The sequence below is a fragment of the Sipha flava genome, unplaced genomic scaffold (assembly GCF_003268045.1).
Source record: "Sipha flava isolate LNK unplaced genomic scaffold, YSA_version1 3_pilon_pilon, whole genome shotgun sequence".
Classification (NCBI taxonomy): domain Eukaryota; kingdom Metazoa; phylum Arthropoda; class Insecta; order Hemiptera; family Aphididae; genus Sipha; species Sipha flava.
The window spans coordinates 17,814-39,743 of NW_020273108.1; the positions used below are offsets into that span (position 1 = coordinate 17,814).

The 21,930-nt window shown below is 24.2% G+C and overlaps 4 protein-coding genes across 6 annotated transcripts; 1 reads left to right on the top strand and 3 right to left on the bottom strand.

Moving 5' to 3' along the window:
• Positions 1-84: 84 nt before the first annotated feature.
• Positions 85-18,198, top strand: LOC112688730 (endoplasmic reticulum-Golgi intermediate compartment protein 3). 2 transcript variants are annotated; one of them, XM_025562074.1, is made up of 12 exons: positions 85-216; positions 967-1,125; positions 1,188-1,307; positions 8,790-8,815; positions 9,321-9,418; positions 9,964-10,129; positions 10,651-10,708; positions 10,883-11,023; positions 14,366-14,469; positions 15,414-15,508; positions 15,603-15,837; positions 18,041-18,198. In XM_025562074.1, exons 1-11 carry the CDS (start codon positions 111-113, stop codon positions 15,742-15,744), a joined length of 1,215 nt encoding a protein of 404 aa, XP_025417859.1. In that variant the 5' UTR covers positions 85-110; the 3' UTR covers positions 15,745-15,837; positions 18,041-18,198. The 2 variants fall into 2 exon arrangements, with proteins under 2 accessions (XP_025417859.1, XP_025417857.1); XM_025562072.1 differs by lacking the exon at positions 18,041-18,198 and adding an exon at positions 16,486-16,575.
• LOC112688731 lies at positions 1,317-5,920 on the bottom strand. 2 transcript variants are annotated; one of them, XM_025562076.1, is made up of 4 exons: positions 5,689-5,920; positions 5,355-5,537; positions 3,811-4,103; positions 1,317-3,713 (listed from the first exon to the last, which is right to left on the bottom strand). In XM_025562076.1, the coding sequence occupies exons 3-4, from the start codon at positions 3,991-3,993 to the stop codon at positions 3,348-3,350; spliced, it is 549 nt and encodes a 182-aa protein (XP_025417861.1). In that variant the 5' UTR covers positions 3,994-4,103; positions 5,355-5,537; positions 5,689-5,920; the 3' UTR covers positions 1,317-3,347. The 2 variants fall into 2 exon arrangements, with proteins under 2 accessions (XP_025417861.1, XP_025417860.1); XM_025562075.1 differs by having other exon boundaries at positions 3,811-4,296.
• On the bottom strand, positions 12,367-12,806 carry LOC112688732 (reactive oxygen species modulator 1). Its single transcript, XM_025562077.1, has 2 exons — positions 12,670-12,806; positions 12,367-12,584 (listed from the first exon to the last, which is right to left on the bottom strand). Exons 1-2 carry the CDS (start codon positions 12,804-12,806, stop codon positions 12,476-12,478), a joined length of 246 nt encoding a protein of 81 aa, XP_025417862.1. The 3' UTR covers positions 12,367-12,475.
• LOC112688728 (nucleolar protein 10) lies at positions 15,881-21,871 on the bottom strand. The gene is made up of 14 exons (XM_025562067.1): positions 21,688-21,871; positions 20,985-21,030; positions 20,293-20,507; positions 20,081-20,217; positions 18,491-18,712; positions 18,206-18,428; positions 18,003-18,128; positions 17,761-17,905; positions 17,521-17,681; positions 17,274-17,443; positions 16,830-16,917; positions 16,332-16,633; positions 16,153-16,246; positions 15,881-16,067 (listed from the first exon to the last, which is right to left on the bottom strand). The coding sequence occupies exons 1-14, from the start codon at positions 21,736-21,738 to the stop codon at positions 15,921-15,923; spliced, it is 2,127 nt and encodes a 708-aa protein (XP_025417852.1). The 5' UTR covers positions 21,739-21,871; the 3' UTR covers positions 15,881-15,920.
• Between the last annotated feature and the right edge of the window lie 59 nt (positions 21,872-21,930).

The following is a 21,930-nucleotide window of genomic DNA, read 5'->3' on the forward strand; positions in this document are numbered from 1 at the left end:
TGTGTACAAATAATTTCGGCTTATATATACATTATAGTTTATAGTTTAGTTGACGTGTTTAAAAATTTAAACAAAAAATATATATCTTGAAAACTAATTTATTTAAAAAAATGTCGCCGAAGAAAAGTTTTTTTTGTATGAATACATTAAAACAATTTGATGCATTTGCCAAACCATTAGAAGAAGTTCAAATTAAAACTGTATGGGGAGGAATTGGTAAAATATTATTATGATTTGTTTTATAAATGTTTATTAGTTGTTAACATAAGATGTTAATTTTATCTGTTTCATAATAATCATTGCTATTAATTGTTTTTACAATTTTTTTATTTAGTGCTTTGATTTTAGTTCTACAGCTGTAAAAGAATATTAAAAATTTTATATTCTTACATATTGCTTTTATGAATTATATTTTTTTATTTTAATTTACATTTTAAATAATTATGAATTTAAGTTACATTTAAGTATAATTAATTTTTATTAATTTAATTTAAAAATAATGCTTCATAAATTTTGCACTTAATATGATACAAGATATATTTATTTTGATGGTTTAAATATTTCTAAAAAATCTTTATCTTATTTGAGATTTTTTTATTTTTCAAATTAAATTTTTCTAAAAATGTTACGTTAAGAGAAGTCTTATATTAATTTCATATTAATATAAAATTAAGTCATTTATTAAAAATATTCTGGTTTAGTTGGTAAATATCAACTATATGCATAGGCTGCATTTATAAATTTACTACTGTTGTCTTTTAAAATATTTGTTTTATCCAGTTATATATATATATATATATATATATATATATATAATCATATTAATTCATTTTATTTCTGTAGAAAAAAAAACACTGCTATGTTGAAAATTTGATACCTTATCTAATTTGTATTATTTCTGTTTGTATATCTATGAACTAACATTATTGTGTTAAATTAATTAATATTTAATTTTTGTTCTTTCAGTTTCTGTGGTTTGTTTTTTAACCATTGTATTTTTAATGATATCAAATTTAGTAGAGTTTCTTGACAACACTCCTACTGAAGAACTTTTTGTGGATACATCACGAAACAAAAAATTACAAATTAATTTTGATATTATTGTTCCTAAAATCTCATGTGATTGTATGTTTAATATATTTTTATTTGTTATAATAGAAAATATTTTTCACTAAAAAAAAAATTAGTTTTAGTGTTAGATGCCGTTGATAATTCAGGTGAAACACATCTACAGGTGGATCATAATATTTATAAAAGACGATTAAGTTTAGATGGGCAGCATATTAGTGATCCTGAAAAATCTGATGGTAAATTACAATTTATTACAAACTAAAGAAATACTTTTTTATTAGTATCATTAAGTATAAGGTTATATGTTTTAGATAAAGTTTGAATTATGGTTTTGATGTCAGTTATTATTGGTTTATAAAATTATTTGATAATTAATTTGATAGAATTTAATTTTTCAATGTATACAATATTATAATGGAATATTGTAAAGTGAAATTTCTTACTGTTACTAATTTTTTTTATAGAAATATTAGCAAAAGTTTTGAAAAATTTAAATAACTGACCTTATAAAATGAAACAGGAATTTCTTACACTGAAAAGTATTTTAATTCACTACTATCTATGTATTAAAGATATTGTACTCCATGTATGTAAGTAGACTCAAGTTTTAGAGGTAGCACGAGAATAATCCAACTAGTCTTCCAGGTTTTCTTTGAAATCCAGCTCATAATCTTTAACTGTATGATGTACATCAAAAACTAAATTTATTTTGATATTTTTTATTGATGATTACAACTTACAGTTGTATTTCACTTTCACCAAAAATTAATTACTCATTTACTTAGATACTCATATGCTAGTGTAAATGGTATAAATAGAAAAAAACACAAATTTTTACCAGGGGAAAAATATAAATATTGTTTTTATCTTGTGAATACTATTTAAGAAACTATAAATGTATTGAGGTACAGAAAAACCTGTATAATATGGAAACGGCCGGGACTGAATTTTTTTCCTATTTTAGACAGGTTTCCATTTAATACAGGTCGTCAAAAAAAAAAGTTACAATTAGTGATGTTATAAACCCTGATTTATTAGGTTGAACCGAACTTTTCTTATAATTAACAAATCCGAACCGAACTGAAGTTACATATTTTTTCCAAACCCGAATCGAACTAAACTTTCAAATATTTTATCAAACTCGAACCGAACATTAAAAAAGTCAGAAAGCTAAAAAACCTAACCTTTTATAATATTTTCATTATTTTGGCATTATTGAATTATAGGAATATTAAATAAGTATTAAATAATAATGACATAATATTGAATAATACCTAGACAGAATTATTGACTAAAGATTAGCTTAAAATTGTCCAATTTTTTTCTATGGAATATATAATTGGGTTTACCATTGAAAATGTTGGTATATATTGTTGGCTAAATTCTTTTGTGGCTTTAATATTTCAACATATCCTTTAATAAGTTTCCACTTTCTTAGTGTAATATGAATATAATTTGACAAATTTTGCAAATCCAAAAAAATTGCTTCTTTTTGCTCTACAATGCACTCGACCATTTATATGAGTTTATGATTTGGCAAATTTAATCGTAATTGAATTTGTTGCAAACATTCCCAAGATTTGGTGCTGTGGTTATAATGCATTACAATTGAGCCACACTTTTTTAATAAACTTCCCATATTGTTTTCTTTTAAAGAATCTTCAATGGCCAATTGTAACGTGTGGGCTGCACAAAAGTAGTGATGTAGGGTGTCATTATCATTATAAGTATTTAATCCATATTTTATATTTCTTGCATTGTCTGTGACCATATAAATAGAAATTCTTAAGTTTGAAATATCAATGTTCCATTCATTTACTATAGTTTTGATTTTAAGAAAAATATTTTCTCCAGTATGTTTTCCTGGAAAGTATGAACATCCTAATGTTTTGTAACGGAGCTCAAATTGCTTTAGTCAAATAATGTAATATAAGTGATATATATGGTTGTTAAGCTCCACTCCATTGGCGCAACTAGACATTTTAACTAGGGGATGCTTAAGCTCCAGATTTTTTTGCGACTTGATGGGAGATAACACCACTATTTGCCTATATGTACCACTAAAAAAAAACAAAAACCATAATTCTGGATCTACAGTACAAATTGTTTTTAAAAACAGAAATAAAAAAAAGTCATACTTGGTGTGGACCCAGCATGAAAAGTCACTTAAAAGTAATTATTTTGATTTCATTTTTTATTAATAATAGTATATTATAACAATTTATAAATAATTATATTTTCTACATGATACATAATATATTTTATTCATATTTTTATTATAATATTAAACCTATACGACGGTCTTTCTTTGAGTATTCGTCTAGTATAATATCGAGGTCAAGATAGTTAACAATATCTCTCTCGATGTGCAATATAGAAAAATTACCGAAATAATCTTGTGTCATAGATGTTCTAGTCCAATTTTTGATACGACGCATGGCTGAGAAAGATCGTTCACACGATGCAGAACTGATAGGTAGTATCAAGGCTACTTTAAGTAAAGAATGAATATTAGGATAGACTTCTTTTGAAATAATTTTTTTTAATTCTTCTAAACCAAAATTTGGTTTTAACTGTATGGCACAGTTGCGTGCTACAGTCATTTCACAACGTAATGCTTCTTTATCAATAGAAAATAATGCCTAATAAAATAAATTAATAATTACTTACAATTATAGGTGTATTATTGTATTTAACAATTATTACATTCCATTTATATGTATTTATTAATTGACTTACTTGGTAATGATCAATGAACATCATGCTTTTATTCATATTTAATTTAATGAAATTGTCAATTGAATTTGCAATCTCTAAACTCTCTTTTGAAAACCTTAACTCAAAGTGGTCTATAATTGCATCCAATATAGCATAATATGCATGAGAACACCAATAATGTTTATTGTTTTCTGTTTTATTCATGTTAACACCTTGATTACAGATGTCATTTCCTTCAACGCCAGTTTTAACAGAAACATGAAAACATTTAAGTTTAATACATTCTTTTCATTTTCTTATAGATGTAATTACACCTAAACAATTTCAAAATAATAATTCAATAACAGTCTTTTATTTCGCTAATTATAGTATTTATTGTCATATTTGAACAAACTTCAAGTATACTATTTTGAATAATACAACTTGTATAGTTAATTTTTCTGTTAAAAAAATCTGAAAACTCTTTATCGTTCAACGCAAATAATGTACAAAGCTCTTTCAAATTTCCTGTAGATAAATAATTTATGATTTACAAACTATTATACTATAAGTGGTAGTAGTGGTACTAAAATAAAAACATATCTTCCCACCAGTATTAGAAACTGTTGATGACTTTTCATCATGACCTCTTAAGGCACCCATACACGATCAAACAGTTTGCGCAAAAACATGGTTGTGTAAACACACGTACATACACAGTCAAGCGGTTTGTGTGAACCTCAGTCCTCAGTACGTTTTTGTATATTACGTAGACATAATGTCTGACACAGAAATTGCTTGCGCCGCGATAATTATTGTCTGTTTGACCGAAAAGAAAGCAGAGAATATGGATGAAGGAATGGCTAAAGAAGAGGGTAGACCGGTCATGACCGTTTAGTATCAGAACTCAAATTAAGTTCAATAGTTGACTACAAAAACTATCTTCGAATGGATGCTGATACGTTTGGAGAATTACAAGAAATGGCAATTTTAAACAACACAATATGATATTTCCACCACAGACGCTTGTCAAACACTGACATACACGTTCAAACCGCTTATCAATCATCGAGCATTTCACAAAATATTTCGGACCCGACCGAAAACCTCAAGCTTGGTTTCAAACAGTTGCGCAACTACTCAATCCATTCCATACACGATCAAAATGCTTGCGCAAACATAGTAGTTGCGCAAACTGTTTGATCGTGTATGGGGGCCTTTAGAGCAAGTCCCTGTTTAGCACAAAAGAGGGTTATATTTATAAGAACTTTCATATACTGTATATTCTTTAAAATTTCATTTTTTTTAGCAGTTGTTAATTGAGTAACTATAGTACCAGTCAATTTTGAACTTTTATAGCTATTATACTGAACAATTGATGTTAAATGTAGAACAGTTTTTGAATGTTTTAACAATTTTTCATTCAACTAAAATAATGAAATAAAAGTAAAAAAATACATGTACATAATAATTATTAATCAACTTAGGTATTTTACTTTTGATGAACATGTTAACTTTATGCCTATGATTTCTAAACAATTATTATTTTTAATTTATTTAAACAAATATCCAAACAAAAAACATACTTTTCTCCAATTTTTGTATCCAGTTGTAATTAAAATGTCACTTTTTAAATTCTTTGTAAAATGAATGCAATTAAAACAAAACACAGCATTACGAGATATACTATATTCTAACCATTCAAATTCACTATAGTGTTTAGCATTAAAACTTCTATTTTGAGGTCCAAATTGTGTTAGTGGAAATATCTAGAATAAATAAAATAATAAAATAAAATAAGACTAGGTACGTCAAAACAATTTAATATACATACATACATAATATGTCATTATGTATTAATCAAGAATCGCGTTATTTCTTGTTTTATTTTTATTACACTATTATTTAATTTTTACTTACTTGAAGTTTAGTTTTAGTTTATCAATATCATCCAAATCAACAGACGGTATATTCAAATTTAAAACATTATTTTTTAATTGAATGTTTTCATCATCATCATTATGCCCATCATTCAGTTCATGGTTACATATTTTCTTTGCTTTTAATTCATCACTATGAGTTTCGGCAGTCTCGTCCAAATTATTTTTTCGTGTTGATGTATTTTGTTTAATTTTGTTTTTAAAATTAAAGATTGAATACATGATTAAAATAGATTAATTAACACTCGTAAGTAGTAATAAACATACAATTGACGATGTAATATTGATCGATATATTATTATTAGCAATTATAAATAATAATATAAGAAACTTAGAAACGTCTCTAACACAACATACGTAATACGTAAATGTAGTGTTTTGAGTTACCTACACACACTGTAACCTAAAATGATTTATTATAAATCTTAGTATCCTAGTAGACTGTGCTGTGTTTGTTGTGGTATATCGGCGTATCACCCGTATGCCACACGTCATAATGACGAGACTATTTCCGTCCCTTGGGAATACCAGATTATATTAGTATGTTAGGCAATAATATACCATATAGATATATTTAGCACAGACTATTTAAAATAACTTGACCGCTCCGGCATCCTTATCTTTACTAAATTAAAATCAACACATCCAATTCAACATTATAAATAACAAAATGTTATAATACAAAAATTACTATTATGTTATAATTGAAATTCGATAAATATTCAACTTCTTTATTACGTTTTTAAACGATTTTTTAGGGGGTGCTGATTTTGACTTAGGGGGTGCTAAGGACTCAAAGCACCCCCCCTAGTTGCGCCAATGCTCCACTCATCTAGATATCGAAAGTAAATGATATGGATCGCATACTATACAAATCAGTGTTTATTTCTTCTTTGAGTTGAGATAATCTTTTTGAATACAGCTTAGGAATTGCAGTACTAGATAAATATTATCTAGTTGATAATTTATACTTGCTCTCTAATGTTTTCATTAAGTTCCTAAATCCATGGTCTTCAACGATCGAGTATGATTGATAATCTAATGCAATCATTTCACTTATATTTTTGGTTATTAATTTAGCCCTTGGACTGATAAGTATGACTTAGAGTTGAATGAAGTCAGAATTGTGTTCTGTTTTAGTGTAATGACTTTGTTTTTTCTTTTCAATAATAGTTCATTTTTCATTTTTTTTTTTTATTTTTTTTTATCATAGTATGCTTGATATTCAGAATATTTCTTGGTGTGAATTTTAAGATGCCTTACTAGAGTGGTTGTTGTTGATGAAGGACTTTTTAGTACCTTTTTACAAGTATTACAAATTTACTGGTCAATGCTTATCTTGGTAAAAAAGTTATAAATCAACCTTTGATTTATTGTTTGGTCTACTGCTTCTTCTGTTGGCATTAAACTTCGTTCATCTTCTTAATTTATAATTTCAGTTTTCTCTTGCTCTGGATCATCAATATCAAAATTATTATTACAACTTAGTTGAATGTCATGTGATTGAGTAGATCCAATTAGCCGCTCAAACGCATTAATTCTCTTAGGCATTGCATGTATAGAGTAAAACTGTTATAAAAATTGAAAAATTAATTAATTATTATTTTAAGCAATTAGTTTTTTTTTATCTTGGTAACTAATATAGAATAGATATATGTAAATTTAGGTACCTACAGATTATATTTTTAATTTTAAAAATGTCTAAAATTTATATTTTTTATTCATTATAGTTTAAATTTCTTTTATACACCTATGTAGGTACCCATATTTTAATTATATAAAGAAATACGGTACGAATATTATGTCGAATACTGCATGTGCTTTGAAGTCTAGAAAGTACAGGTTACTGGAGATAAGATCATAGTCCACTATTTAAGATGTATTTAAGACGAACTATTTGGTACATAGTTCGGTTCGATTTTTTTCGATTTTCAGTTCGGTTTCCGAACCGAACAGTTCATAACATCTCTAGTTACAATAAATATTTTTTATTATACATTAAATATTATTAACTTTTTATTTTACATATGTAGTTAAAAATTATTTTAAAATTAAAAATTATATATTTAAAAATGAAAATTTTAGTATTTAAGTACACTTTCAAAATTTTTCTACATTTTTTAATATTTTCCAATCCATTTGATGCTTTGAATACCGTATGATATTTGTTCAACAATTTGACGTTATTTAAACTGTATAATTGATCTAGAAATTAATAAATTTTATGCTCCAGCACTTTTAAATTACTCCCAATTATTTGCATTTGATGTTGGTTTTCTTTTCATTTTCTAAAATATAAATTATTTTATAATATTTGTATAGTTAAACCATTGATTATGGATAGTATCCATAATTACTATTGATTACTATTCATAATCAATGGTTAAACTTATCATTCATCCATTGTTCTTTTATTTCTTTTTGTTTGCTTTTATATATTATAGACGTGATTTTTCGACACTTGAAAAGTTCTCTAATTTATTTTATTGATCATTTATCTTTTTAACTAGATTCAATTAATTCTAATTTTTAATTTAGTGATTTATTGATTTTTGAGTTATTACACATACACATACTGAGTTATCGAATAAAAAATAGTTGTATGTAATTACAAAAACTTAATATAGTCCGAGGCGTTATATGTACAAAACACTACTACAAGTAACAACACTAAAAAAAAAAAAAATGTAGTGCAACGAAATAATCCAAATCAATATAGATTATATTTATTAACTGATCATTTTAAAACAATTATTTTCATGATAAACAGGTACATGAGAAAAATATAAATAATAATGATTTTTCTATAAAATAGGTAGCCTAAAAAGCATAAACCTAAAAAAAAAACTTAAAATTTTAAAAACCTAAAAAAAAAGTTCAGGCCAGCATAACCTATGTGAATATCAGTAATATAACTAAATATATTTTATTTTATTGATCAATTGAGAAAATAATATAACATATTAATTGGAATCTTTATGAAATAAAAAATATAAATTGTATGTTCCATTTAATTGGAGAAATACATTAAAAAAATATTCTATTCATTGTAACTTATACTTATTAATAATTTTTGTTTAGATGTTGGCAGTAAAAAAATAAATAACGTAAGTATTAACTTTATGGAGTTACCTAAAATTTATGAACATTTAATATTTTTACTGTTGACTACCAAATACAATTTTAGATAATCTGTAGATCACTGTAAGATAATGTTATATAAAGCACATATATTATTATGTTTATTAATATATATAAATTTAGATTTATAAATATACTTAGGTATATAGTTAAATTTTTTGAGATTAATCGAATTAACTTTTTTAATATTGAAAGTAATTATACAAAAAATAGTTATAATAAATTAATTGCTCAGTTAAAAACAATATTAATTTTTAAGTAATAATTTAAATAGATTTATGTTTATCAATTACTCTTCATTAATAGTATTAATAACAATTATTCAATGAAAAAATTAATATGAAAAAGTTACATTTTTTTTAATGCATCTTCAACATAGATATGTTGTTACTAATTTCTAAAAGTTATAAGCACTTTATTATTAATTATTTATTATTTATAATAAAAAATATTTAATTATTCCTCTATTAGTCAACTAAATTAGTAATAAATGAATCAAACCAAGCTAATAATACTGCAGAAAAAGGTCATTGTGGAAGTTGTTATGGGGCTGAAAGTCCAAGCACTCCGTAAGTACAATCTAGATATTTAGTCTATATTTAGAATATATTGTATAATATTTATACCACTTCGTATTTTAAACAATTTTATTTAAATATTAATTTGTTTGCAAAAAATCCATTTCATATATACTTATTAATCACAAAGTATTATTAATTATAAAAACAATTTATTAAAAATTATAAAATATTTCAGATGATGTCAGTAAAAATAAAAATTATAACATGTAATACTATTACAAATGCAAATATTTAAGATTTTTTAGGATTAAAAAATTAAAATTGAAATTGCTTACATTTTACAAGTTTTTACAAGTTTAGTGGAAGAATGAAGTTTTAGAAATTTCTTGGTTATTAAATATTAATTATTGTTATGGTATTTCATCCTAAAATAAATAATAATAATTAAAGGATTTTGTTTTATACATTTATAATTTTTTTTTTTAAATATGTAAGTTAAATTTTGTATTATACTTCCTATGTTTAATATGTTAAGAGTATTTACCATAAAACTATTTTATTTTTTTTTTACCCTTTAAATATTTATTCTTTAGTTGTTGCAATACATGTGATGATGTTAAAAGAGCCTATAAAATGAAAAATTGGGATTTACATCCATATAGTATTGAACAATGTAAGAACCAATCTACTCAAAATGATATGTATGACAAAGCATTTAAAGAAGGTTGTGAAATATTTGGCACCCTTCAAGTTAACAGGGTAAGTATTATAGCTTTCTTAAAATAAAGAGGAAGTAACTTAAATTTTTATTTTTATTTGTAATTTTTTTTTTTTATTTATTATTTGCTTCTATGCCAACAGCTATTAGCTTTTTCTAATGAATATTTACATTATTTTACAAAGTGTTTGATATTTACAGTATGGAAACTTATTATATGTATTTAAATATTTCTGCGATCTTGAGAAATTCAGTGATGCTCTCGGAACCAATTGTTTCAGAGTTTCTCAGCTATTGCATGTTATTTTCTTTTTTCTTTGTTTGTTCTGCATTTCTTTATTATATCTCCAACTCAAGCTCTGCTTAAAGGTGGTAGATAAACCAACAAAATATGATTTGTATATTATAATTATGTATTACTAATTGGTTATTTTTAAATAAAAAAAATATATTTGTATTTCATTGTAAAGAAATATAATTTTATTAAAAATAATTATTGAATATTACATATAAAAAATTAGTTTTTATTTATACTACTTACTTTGGATCTAATGTTTTTTAGGTTAGTGGAAGTTTTCATATTGCTCCAGGGACAAGTTTTTCTTTTAATCATATGCATGGTAAGTAGAAAAAAATATTAACTTTTCTTTACTAGACATTAAATGTAATTATACAACAGTTTTGGTTTAATTTATATTTAATCATTGATGAAATAATCTGGATTATAGTAATAAATTTGAAATTAAATGATTTTTCATTTGAAATTAATATCTTGTTGTTTTTCAATGTCTTAGTTCATGATGTACATCCATTTTCATCATCTTCATTTAATGTAAGTCATATTATACGGCATTTATCATTTGGACAAAAATTAGAATCAGTTTCTAGTCATGGCGGCAATCCTTTAGATTCAACTGAATCCTTTGCTGAGGAAGGTAAGTAATACATTTGTTTTTATCAATTATTTGTAACCATAGATTTATCTTTTAATTACATAAATTAATTTAAAAAATCTTTATAAATATTTTTACTTACCATTTGGCAATTTGCTAGATTATCAATATAAATTGAATTTATTTCATTTATACAATTAATATCATAAATAAAAAAAAAAAAGATAAGGAACTAATAATTTAATAATAAGTTATTACTAGAAGATAAGAGCTTAATCAGTATTCCTTCAATATAAAGTTTCTTTAGATCATTAATAGTCTGTATTTTGATAGCTGAGTCCCCGTCACTTTTCCCCACATATATACCGTTTGAATGAGACCAAACATATTTCCATTTGTATTCATCGGCAGATTGTACTGATTTGTAGTTCACTGATATATTATTAGTTAATGACAACTGTTCACAGTTATTAATATTAATTTTGAAAGCTTGAAACACTTTTTCAAGACTGTTATATCTTCAATCAATATCATTTATTTTATCTTTTAGAATTTTCAATTTTGAAAAGACTATCAATTTTTTTTCCATAATCATCAATTTTTTCAAAGCAAAAATTCACTGACTTTTTAATTTCGATATTAGTAGCTGTTAAATTCTCAATTTTTTTAAGTAAAATAGATGTATCATCCCTCAAATCATTGATATCAGAATCACCATTTTTTCCATTATTTATTCCATTGGAATTATTTGTCACGTGTCTTCTGTTACTAATATTTCTTTTAATGATGCGGTTTGTTCACATGTTACACATAACCAGGTTAATTTATGTTTTTACATCATAATTATTGGAGCAGGTTTTATGATAATAATTATTAAAGTCAAAACAGATTACCTTTTTCGCAGGCGAGACACTTAATTGACACGACACACACGGCATATTTGATAACGAAACAAACTATATGAACAACACAACCTTACCGGTTGAAGTCATGAAAATAATTGAATTTTATTTCTGTTATGTTAAGTTCATGTTTAATTTTTTAAATTTTGTTAATTTGGCTCCTCGGTAAATTATAGTAAATTATACTAACATTAATACACAAATCACAATAAAATAAACTGGTAGGAACTAAGGACTAGACATATTTATGATGTATGGTGTTTAATAAACCATAGGAGTACTGGATATTGATAGAAATTTAGTTTACATTTTATACTAGAAAGGTAAATTAGGAGTCATTTATACTAAATTAGTTAATAATACTTATTTAACGTTTCTTCAAAAACAATTTAATTATTTTAAATGGAGATAAAATTAAATGTATAACATAAAGTGATTTATTACATTTTAAAAACTAACATGAAATTCTAAACATAATGAATTATTTGCTGTAGTTAAATCAAAAATATTATCTTTAAAAATTAAAAAAAAAAACAAATGTCATAAATTATTTGTAGTAAATGTATGTTATCCAGTCACGTTGAATAATTTATTAACATCTAAGTGCAGCGCCAACACCCATAAATGTGCCAAATGTTCCACCGCTCTGTAACATAGTTTTGCCCATTTTGCTAATCAGCTCTCGGCCCCTGAACCCAGATCTACATTGAAAAATAGATTTAATTCAAAATGCATTTGAAATAAAATGTAAAAATTAATCGAATAACATTACGAATAAGAAAATACCTTAAGCCTCCCAAACCGCCAAATAACATTCCGATCGTGATACCAATTGTCGCTCCCATCATAAATGAATTTGAAACTCTATCATAACAAGACGGTTTTTGCATTCCTCCATAATAACTTGAACTAGGTACCGGCATGTTTTGAATTTTACAAGATTATGTCTTTAATAATTATAAATTTTATAATGGACTAGGTATGTAATATTTTTCACGTTTTACCATTAATATTATCACGTATCATGTTGTTATCATATTTTGTTATATACATCGTTTATCATTAGCTGAGTATTACCATGGTCATATGGAGGAACAGTTGCATTAATTTATATCGTACAGATATATGTGTATTTATTAATATAATATACATTTATGTATGGAGGTAGCTGATTCATGTAATTCTCATAGGGATACGCAGTTTCAAGTCGGGAGCAGCAAATATTTTTACTGACCTATACATGAATATTAAGTTAACATTTTCAAGCTAAAATTTAAGCTTCAAAGCCTATTTAAAGTTTAAACACAGAAAGGATTAGCTTGGTAGCAATACATTTTTTGGATAAACAACTTATTTTGTATTGAACATTAATTTTTATAGAGTAAAAGTGGATTATAAATTATATATGTATAAAAATATACAACCTAAAACCTTCCCTAAAATATTTTTTTTTTGTACGCGCCTGCTATATCATAATATTATATCTAATCAGCATAGTCAGTGGCGTACGCTGGGGAGGTTAAGGGGTTGTACCCCCCCCCCGAAATTTTCTCCGATGTTTAAGTTAAAATTTACAAATTTTACGAGTTTGAAATATGAAGAGCTAGTATCGAATACCTAGTATTATTGATTATAAAATAGTCTATTCTATTATCAATGCTATTATTTAAGTTAAAATATATTAAGGATTTGCATAATTTTGATAATTATAAAATGTGTTATATTTTTACCTTGACTATCGAAGTACGAATCTATATAGAAATATCGTTACCATCCCTAATAAGTATACCACATAGTAGATGCATTGATCGTATAGACTTGTACAACGTTGTTACTATTGAACAAGTCAAAAAATAAATTATAATAAAACAAGTTACTTTTGATCTTCAGTTTTCTGTTAGTTTTCTAAATAAATTATAGAGAAATTTGAAATGAAAATTTGTAATTGTTATGATGAAGAATTATTTTAAACGTCGCATTTGTAAAAAAAACGAGTGTATCTGCAAAAAAAAGTTAATGCACTATAGTGCATCTTTTTATGCTGTTTTTTTCATAATTAATTTAAGGGTAATTTTCTAAATTGGCGATTCATTTCAAATGAAATTTCAATTTTATAAACAAAATCAACAAAATATTTTTATAAAATATTCGATAAGGTTTTTAAACTGTCATGATTAAAATTTGAAAACAAATATTTTCTAAATTTATTTATCACCTTACAAAAACATTTCGTTACACACAAATAATGACTTACCTAATAATTATTAATCACACACATATTGATTTATATTTGTTTAATGTTTAATAAATACTGATGAATACTATTTACTAGGTATATGTTATATAATTTTCACTTTTTAACTCTTATTATATTCATGTTAATAAAACGTTTATCAAATAATAAGTATAGACGTAACAAATTTGTATTAAATATTGTGTTAATGTATTGCACTCTTAATTTTGAATATATTGTATTTTGTAGGAGCCACTATGTTCCAGTATTATATCAAAATCGTTCCAACGCTATTTCAAAGAAGAGATAATTCTATATTTTCTACTAATCAGTTTTCTGTGACTAAACATACGGTAAATTATAATTTACAATTTTACGAGTTTTGACAAAAATATATGGTTTTAAATTGAAACAATATTTTTGACTTTTATTATAGATTATAGATAATTTGTCTATAATATTTAATCTATATAATATCTATATAATCAATGCCATTATATAATATTTTTACTCTTAGGTGCTCTGATTTTAAATACATTAATATAAAAATATAAAATGTCATGTTTTTATACTTATGAATTGAACTTTCAATAAAAAAATGCTCAAATTCATTATAATTTTAAAAAAATAAAGAAAGTTGAATAGTAAAAATAACATATAATTTTGTATTATTGAAATTTAAATTTAAAGTAACTTTAAGGATTAAAAGATTAAGAGGATTATTAGTGTTTGTTTTAGGGTATTTATGAATGAATTTTAAATGTTATCATTAAATGAAGAACAATTATAACTATAATATCAGGTTTTTTTTTTTTTAATGAAACAGAATAATACATTATCTTATATGTAGTGTAGTATAATAATGTTTCATATTCAATTCTTCTTAAATCGAAAACCGTTTTTCTAAATGTTGTTTGGTTGATGATCACATATTTATAAATCTTCATATTTTAATTTGTAGTATAGATATATTTTACATAGTATGAAATCATTATTAGGACATCAAGTTAATGAGTAGATGGATGGAATTATTTTAGGAATAAATCGTTCTGAATGTGGATGTATGGTTCTAAAAAATATTATTTTATATTTTTATATATTGTTGTTGTATTTTTATTTATATTATATGAAAATTGTAGCCTTAGTTTATTTACACAAACTCAGGTATTAGATTTTCAAAAAAAAAAAAAAAAAAAATCAAAATTTTCAACTTAGTTAAGTGTCATAAATTGTGGTTTAGTTTATATGTAATGGATTTTATTATAAAACAATGATTTATATTAATAATTTTTTTTAGGTTTTGTCATCAGATTCAGGTCAGTCAGGTGCACCAGGAATATTTTTTAGCTATGAATTTTCACCCATTATGATTAAATTGACTGAAAAACCAAGGTTTGTTTTTAATCCTATTAAATTAATAATTTATAAGTAGGCGAAGAACAATAATACACATTGTATTTTACTATTAATCGTTTTATTTTATCAGGTTATTGGGTCATTTATTCACTCAATTCTTGTCCAATATCAGTGGTGTTTTTATTTGTTTTTGGATAGTTGATATATTCATGTACAAAGTATCGAAAGTATACAATATACGCAAAAAACATTTACCAGACAACAATAATTAAAACATAAAACTTTTTTTTTCATCAACAATAATAATATTAATAGCAAAACCAATGGAAGATGCTTGAAGCCTTTATATAAATATCACAAGAAAAGTAATTATAATAAGTGATTGTATTAAAGTTTATTTAATAAAATTGTTTTAAATACATGTGCAATAAATTATCACAAAATTAAATTATTTTCTTTTTTTATAAAAAGTTTTATTTTTAGGACCAGCATAAAATTTAGGCTTGCGAAGGTTTTTAGGACCTTTTCTAATTATATTTTGTCGTTCTTTTTTGTGTTTCTCTGCTTGTAAATCAGCCTTTTGATATTTTTTTTCCTACAACAAAAATTACGTACATTAAAGTATAATAATTTTTTTGTATTTAGTAATTAATTTCTTTCTAAAGTAAAAGGAATATTACCTTTTGAGTAGAAAATGTCAACTGTCGATTTCCACTTGAAAGCATTTTGACTGAATGGAAATTTTCAAGATCTATTCTTTCACCCAGAGTAGCACTAGATTTATTAATATTCATTAATATGTTTAGCTATACAGTAATTGAAAAGTGAAAATTATTATAATATTTACAGTATTTATTACCTAGAGTTTTGAATAGAATTTACACAATTATTATTTGATCCAATAAATTCTTCTCCTTCTTTAATTTCATAGAATTTTGGTGGTTTAACTGTAGGTTCACTGCGTATACTTGAATCATCATCACTATCATTGTCATAATTACTTTCTTTTTCAGTGTTTTTTCGTTCTTGGCGTTCAGAGGCAATTCTTCTTCTTTTAGCTGACCTATACTCAGACTTCAATTCCTTAGTCCATTTTTGGTCATCATCTGAACTATATTCATCACTACTTTCTTCAGAACTTGGTTTACCTTCAATTTCATCCTGAAATCAGTTTAAATTTATCAATAAGTAACTATAATTTTATTCTTTGAGATAAAACCAACTTTAAATAGTTTTTAGTAAGATTTATAATATAATCATACCAATTCATTTAAGTTACATCATTTTAGTGTGAGGTATATATATATATATAAAAAAAATATATTAAATAGGTTGAATGATAATCAAAAATACATACTTCAACTTGTTCAAATTGTTTTTGAATTTGTGATTCAAGTTCTTTTTGTTTTGATTTATCCAATCGCTTCAAAACTGGATTCAGTAATCTATAAACACAATTTGTATTAATAGTAAAAACTTTAATTTAAGTTTATTTTATCAACTATACATTTTTGTTTAAAAAATAATTTTAGAATCTTCAAAAAGATAATTGCATTAAGTTTGATATTAAGTGTATGGAATTACATTTTGAAATAAATTATTTCATTAAAATTATGAATGGATAAGAAATAATTTAATTAATTGTAATAACCTATTTATTTAAATGTATTTATTTTAGTGAAGTTTGCAGTATATACATTTTTATACATTAAAGCATTATTGAAAAACTTATAGCAGAGAAATATATTTCTGTTAAATAATATATACAATTATTGTTGGAAGGTAAAAAAAATGTAATTACTTATATTCTTCAGCATTTGTATCAACTTGGAATGCAGGATTTTCAAACAATGCTTTAAACCTATCATCTTTTAATAAGCTAACGCTATTTTTAGATTTACTCTTTTTCTTTCCTTCTTTTTCATCATTAATTAATTTCAATGCAAGTTCTTTGTTCACAGCGGGTAATTTCTAAAAATTTTAAATTAAATGAGTATTATAGTAAACTTTAGGCGAAATTAGATTCAATATATTAATTCATTTGTTACCTGAACTTGTACACGATTAGTTCTTTCAGATTCAATTTTTTCTCGAATCTTTTTTCTTCGGTACTCTTCAAAAGCAAATGGTTCAGCAACAGATTTGGCTTTTCTATATAGCCTGATATCCACAAAATATCCATGCATATAAGCTTTTAATAAGTTTGTTCCTAAATAAATATTAAATGTTATATATATATATTTTGTTTGAACTTTTATAAAATGTAGTTTTTATAAATATATTTATACCTATTAAATGTGATAGGCCCAGTTCTTCAAGTTCATTTCGAGTCACAAATTTATAATCATCATATACAGTTTCTTTTTTTGTTTCTTCTAATTCCTCTACCAAAGCATCTAAGAATCCACACCATCTTGGAGCTGGACCTAAGCTCTATACACATACAAATAGAAATAGTTCTGTATGAAAACAATAAAACTACGAGTATTAAGTATATATATATATAAATATACTTAGTAAGAAAACAAACCGGTATGTAATGTGTTTGAATTTTTGTATTTTCATTAGCAATGAACAACATTCCAGTTTTTGGAACAACACAAAGATTATTGAATTGAGTATCATTACCAGATTCCAAGGCAGCAAATAGTTTTCCCTAGTTTTAAACCAGATATTTGTTATGTTTTATTAGTATGATTAAAGTTAATTTTTTTATTAAATATTAAGACCCACTGTGTTTTTATTCCAAATTTTCACCGATGACGAGTCCATAGATAATACATTGTCCTCTTGGAACGCAATATCTCTAATAGGTAATCCAAATAAGTGATCTTTAACCCTAAAAGGCTTATTAGAACGAATGTCATATAAAAGTATTTGACCAGTAGCAGTACCAACACCTAATGTTAATGCATTTTCAAATTCCAATGCAGTTACAGAAGGAAATCCATCAGAACTAAAATTGAAGAGTATAAAATATTAAATTATAAACAATTAGTTTTAGCTTTATATGCTTACGCAATATTTGTGTCATTAGTGACAGAGTTAAGAGCACAATCTAGAACACCAATACTGACATGAGCTCTTGGATCCCATGCTTCAACCTTCCCTTCCTTGGTACCAGTTATAAACATATTATGTAGAGGGTTTATGGCTAATTTATTTATTTCATCACCAGCACTTGATACAAATGGATTTAAAAATTGTCCTCTATCTAAATTTAATCTATAAATATCAGAACTGAAAACCAAAAACATTTATATTTTCAAACACAAAATGCCATAATTATAATAGTATATAATAACATAAATGTTATATAATAATAATAATCAGTGTTGGGAAAGTTACTTATTTTAGAAATTAAATTACATTACTAATTACTAAAAAAAATTATAACTAAATTATTTTAAGTTATTTTTTTTTTCATTTTGTCAAGTTACAATACTTATGAGTTTTAAAAGTAACTCAATTACAATAAAAGTTACTTTTTTTTTAAAATATCACTGAAGCTTAATATTTTTATCTATATGATAATACACAAACCTAATAATGACAATCAACAATATGAAATTATTAACAATTCATAGTAATTTCGCTATACATTAAATATTAATCTTTATTTTTAAAATTTATTTTAAACAACAATGCGTTTTCAAAATTACAGTCACTAATTTTAGATTGCTTTTTATTGTATATATCTCCTGCTATAATTAACAAATGTTCAACAAAAGCACTTGAGGGTAAAGCAGTATTATACTTCAAAAAAATTAATCTCATTGGCATGTTTTTTAAAATAGTTAAATCATCATTAAAAGAAGTAAATAAAAAACGTTCAAGTTCAGCATTAGAATGCTCTTGTTTTATAATTCATCAAAAATAATGTTATCATTGACTTCCTCAACTTGATTTTGATCTAAAGTATTATCATTAACAGGTTTGAAATATTCTATTTAATTTTGAAGTATGTCAGTGGCTTCTTATTTTTCCATTACGGACATATCTTTAAACTTTTATTGTTCTTAACATATATTAAATCAAAAAAAAGTAACAAGTATTTTAATAATAATTACTACAAAAAAGTAATTTAAATTACTTACAATAAAATGTAATTAAATTACCATCAAATTACTTAAAAAGTAATTTTGTTACAGTAACTTGTAACTTAAGTTAAGTTACTCCCCAACACTGATAATAATATACTTTTTATAGTATAATGTTTAATAACATAATTCTATAAAATAAAAACAATATTTTTAAATTATAATATATTAATGATCCAATGATTTTAAAAAGTTTTTAGTATAACCAATACTTGCATTATTTAATTTTGAAAGCTTAGGATAAAATAAAAATAAGTAGAAATTTATTAAAAAATCATCTAGAACTATTCTTATAGTTAAGGCATAATTATGAAATAAAAATAATTTTAATGACTTTAGTAAATAGTATAAAAAAAAGTTAAAATATTTTTTTTAAATGTTTATTCAATATTAAGCATTGTAATGTCTAAAATTAAAAATGAACATTATTCAATGTAAATTAAGATGATTATGGACATAATTTATTATGGTTCATTTAGAAACATAATAATACAATAAATTAATTTACCTGCTTCCTCCAATATATAAGTCACATGTAGGATAATGATACTTCATATCACGACCAAATTTTGGAATACGTAATCTATAATAGCGTCCTTCTTGAGAATGAAATTCAACATAACGGTCACATTGTAATATCACCAGCTTGAAAAATAACAAAATATTAGTATCTACTTAAATAAATCTGTAAACCTCTTGTTTATTTAAATCATTACATACTTTGCTATAATCATTGGAGAGAATTTCAAAGGTAACAGCTTCAGAATCGAAGCATCTTTCAAATTTCATGGCTAAATTACTGACATCATAACACTTAATTCTAGGCTTATAAATACCAGTAGCTAATATGTATTGATCATCTTTTGTTACTTTTACTGTTGTACTAAGACCAGGCATATCAAAGTCTTGTATTAATTCAATTCTTCTTTTCAATTCTAAAAGAGATAAGATGAATTAAAAATTGATTTATAATTATATTCAAGTATAAATTATAAATGTAGATTGTAATTTAATTTTTTTTAATGGATCACCAATCAGTGGTTCATGTTGAAATGTTGGATGTTGCGGAAAATTTTGAAAATTATTTTAAATTGTATAAACCTTTTGTTTACCTTAGTTTATTATCAGCACCAATATTATATGAAAATGTAATAAGTAATAAAAAATAAAAATAAAAATAAATCCTTTATTATAGTTATAGATATAGTGGTCCGTGACGCCTAATAGGTTGGCGACCACTGATTTAGTGAGCACATTTTTTTTTTTCTTAAGAAAGTTTTAGCAATTTTTATATTTTCTATTGTAACTAAAATGTTAGACCAAGTTAAAATAATTTTTTTGTTTCATTTATTAACATAAAAAAATAAAAAAAAAAACATTTTACAATATAACTTAATTATTTAAATAGTTACCAGGATTTTTCTTTAAAAGTGTTCTTCTTTTTCTTTCTGAAAGCCACTATAATAAAAAAATAATTTAATTTTCAAAATAAATAGGTAACTAAGAAAAATTTGAGTAAATTGGAAAATATTCTAGGAAATAATATTTTGTTTTTTTTTTAAGTATAAGATGTACTAGTAGTATAACATAAAGTTATATTTGTATAGGACTAAATTAAAAATTCTTTCATTGTAAAAGCTGTTTAAGTTTTATTATCTTAATTAGTTAAATATATAAAAATAATATATTTAGTGATAAAGTATAAATTCTTTACAAAAAAATTAATATCTTAGGATAAAAAGAAGAGTAACGTACATAATAAGTTCAATATTAAATATTTTAGTAAGTATATCAATGTAATGTACAAGGAATAAAAGAAAAATATTTTAAAACAAATGTAAGTACATGAAAATATCATAATCAGTAAACAATTTTATAGTAAAATAAAGACTAATTGCAATAGTATGGCTATACAATTCTTTCTTATTGATTTAAAATTTTTAGAAAAACATTTGAAGTTTAGTTATCGTTTTAAAAAAGCTATTGAATAAAAAATTAAGAATGTAATGGTTCTTATTAGAATCCATGAAAACGCTGTACAAATAATAAATAACTGAACTACCTACATTATTATTAACAGTTGAAGGATTAATATTTCACTACAAAACAACTTACTTCTGGTAATGATTTTCCACAACTCAGATTATATATTAATGGACTATCCATTTCTCGAGGAAAAATGTTTGTATTTAATTATTTTACGCAAACATTTCCAAACATTCACAATTGTGTAGGTAAACGCCGTTTACTAATAAGCGCCAAGCACATGGCTAAGTTCTAGTAATCAATCTACTGATAACATCATAAGGATGATAGTAAATAGTAAAGATATGCAACAAAAGATACAAATTGGGCAAT

Excerpts from the sequence above, each read along its gene's own strand:
- LOC112688730 (XM_025562074.1), top strand. The coding sequence starts at position 111 with ATGTCGCCGAAGAAAAGTTTTTTTTGTATGAATACATTAAAACAATTT. Across the intron at positions 217-966 it reads AACTGTATGGGGAGGAATTG|TTTCTGTGGTTTGTTTTTTA; the intron begins GTAAAATATTAT and ends TTGTTCTTTCAG. Across the intron at positions 15,509-15,602 it reads AAATTGACTGAAAAACCAAG|GTTATTGGGTCATTTATTCA; the intron begins GTTTGTTTTTAA and ends TTATTTTATCAG.
- LOC112688732 (XM_025562077.1), bottom strand. The coding sequence starts at position 12,806 with ATGCCGGTACCTAGTTCAAGTTATTATGGAGGAATGCAAAAACCGTCT. Across the intron at positions 12,585-12,669 it reads GGCGGTTTGGGAGGCTTAAG|ATCTGGGTTCAGGGGCCGAG; the intron begins GTATTTTCTTAT and ends TTTTCAATGTAG.
- LOC112688731 (XM_025562076.1), bottom strand. The coding sequence starts at position 3,993 with ATGAATAAAACAGAAAACAATAAACATTATTGGTGTTCTCATGCATAT. Across the intron at positions 3,714-3,810 it reads TGTTCATTGATCATTACCAA|GCATTATTTTCTATTGATAA; the intron begins GTAAGTCAATTA and ends TTATTTTATTAG.
- LOC112688728 (XM_025562067.1), bottom strand. The coding sequence starts at position 21,738 with ATGGATAGTCCATTAATATATAATCTGAGTTGTGGAAAATCATTACCA. Across the intron at positions 17,682-17,760 it reads GGGCCTATCACATTTAATAG|GAACAAACTTATTAAAAGCT; the intron begins GTATAAATATAT and ends ATATTTATTTAG. Across the intron at positions 16,247-16,331 it reads AATTCTATTCAAAACTCTAG|TGCTACTCTGGGTGAAAGAA; the intron begins GTAATAAATACT and ends TAATAAATCTAG.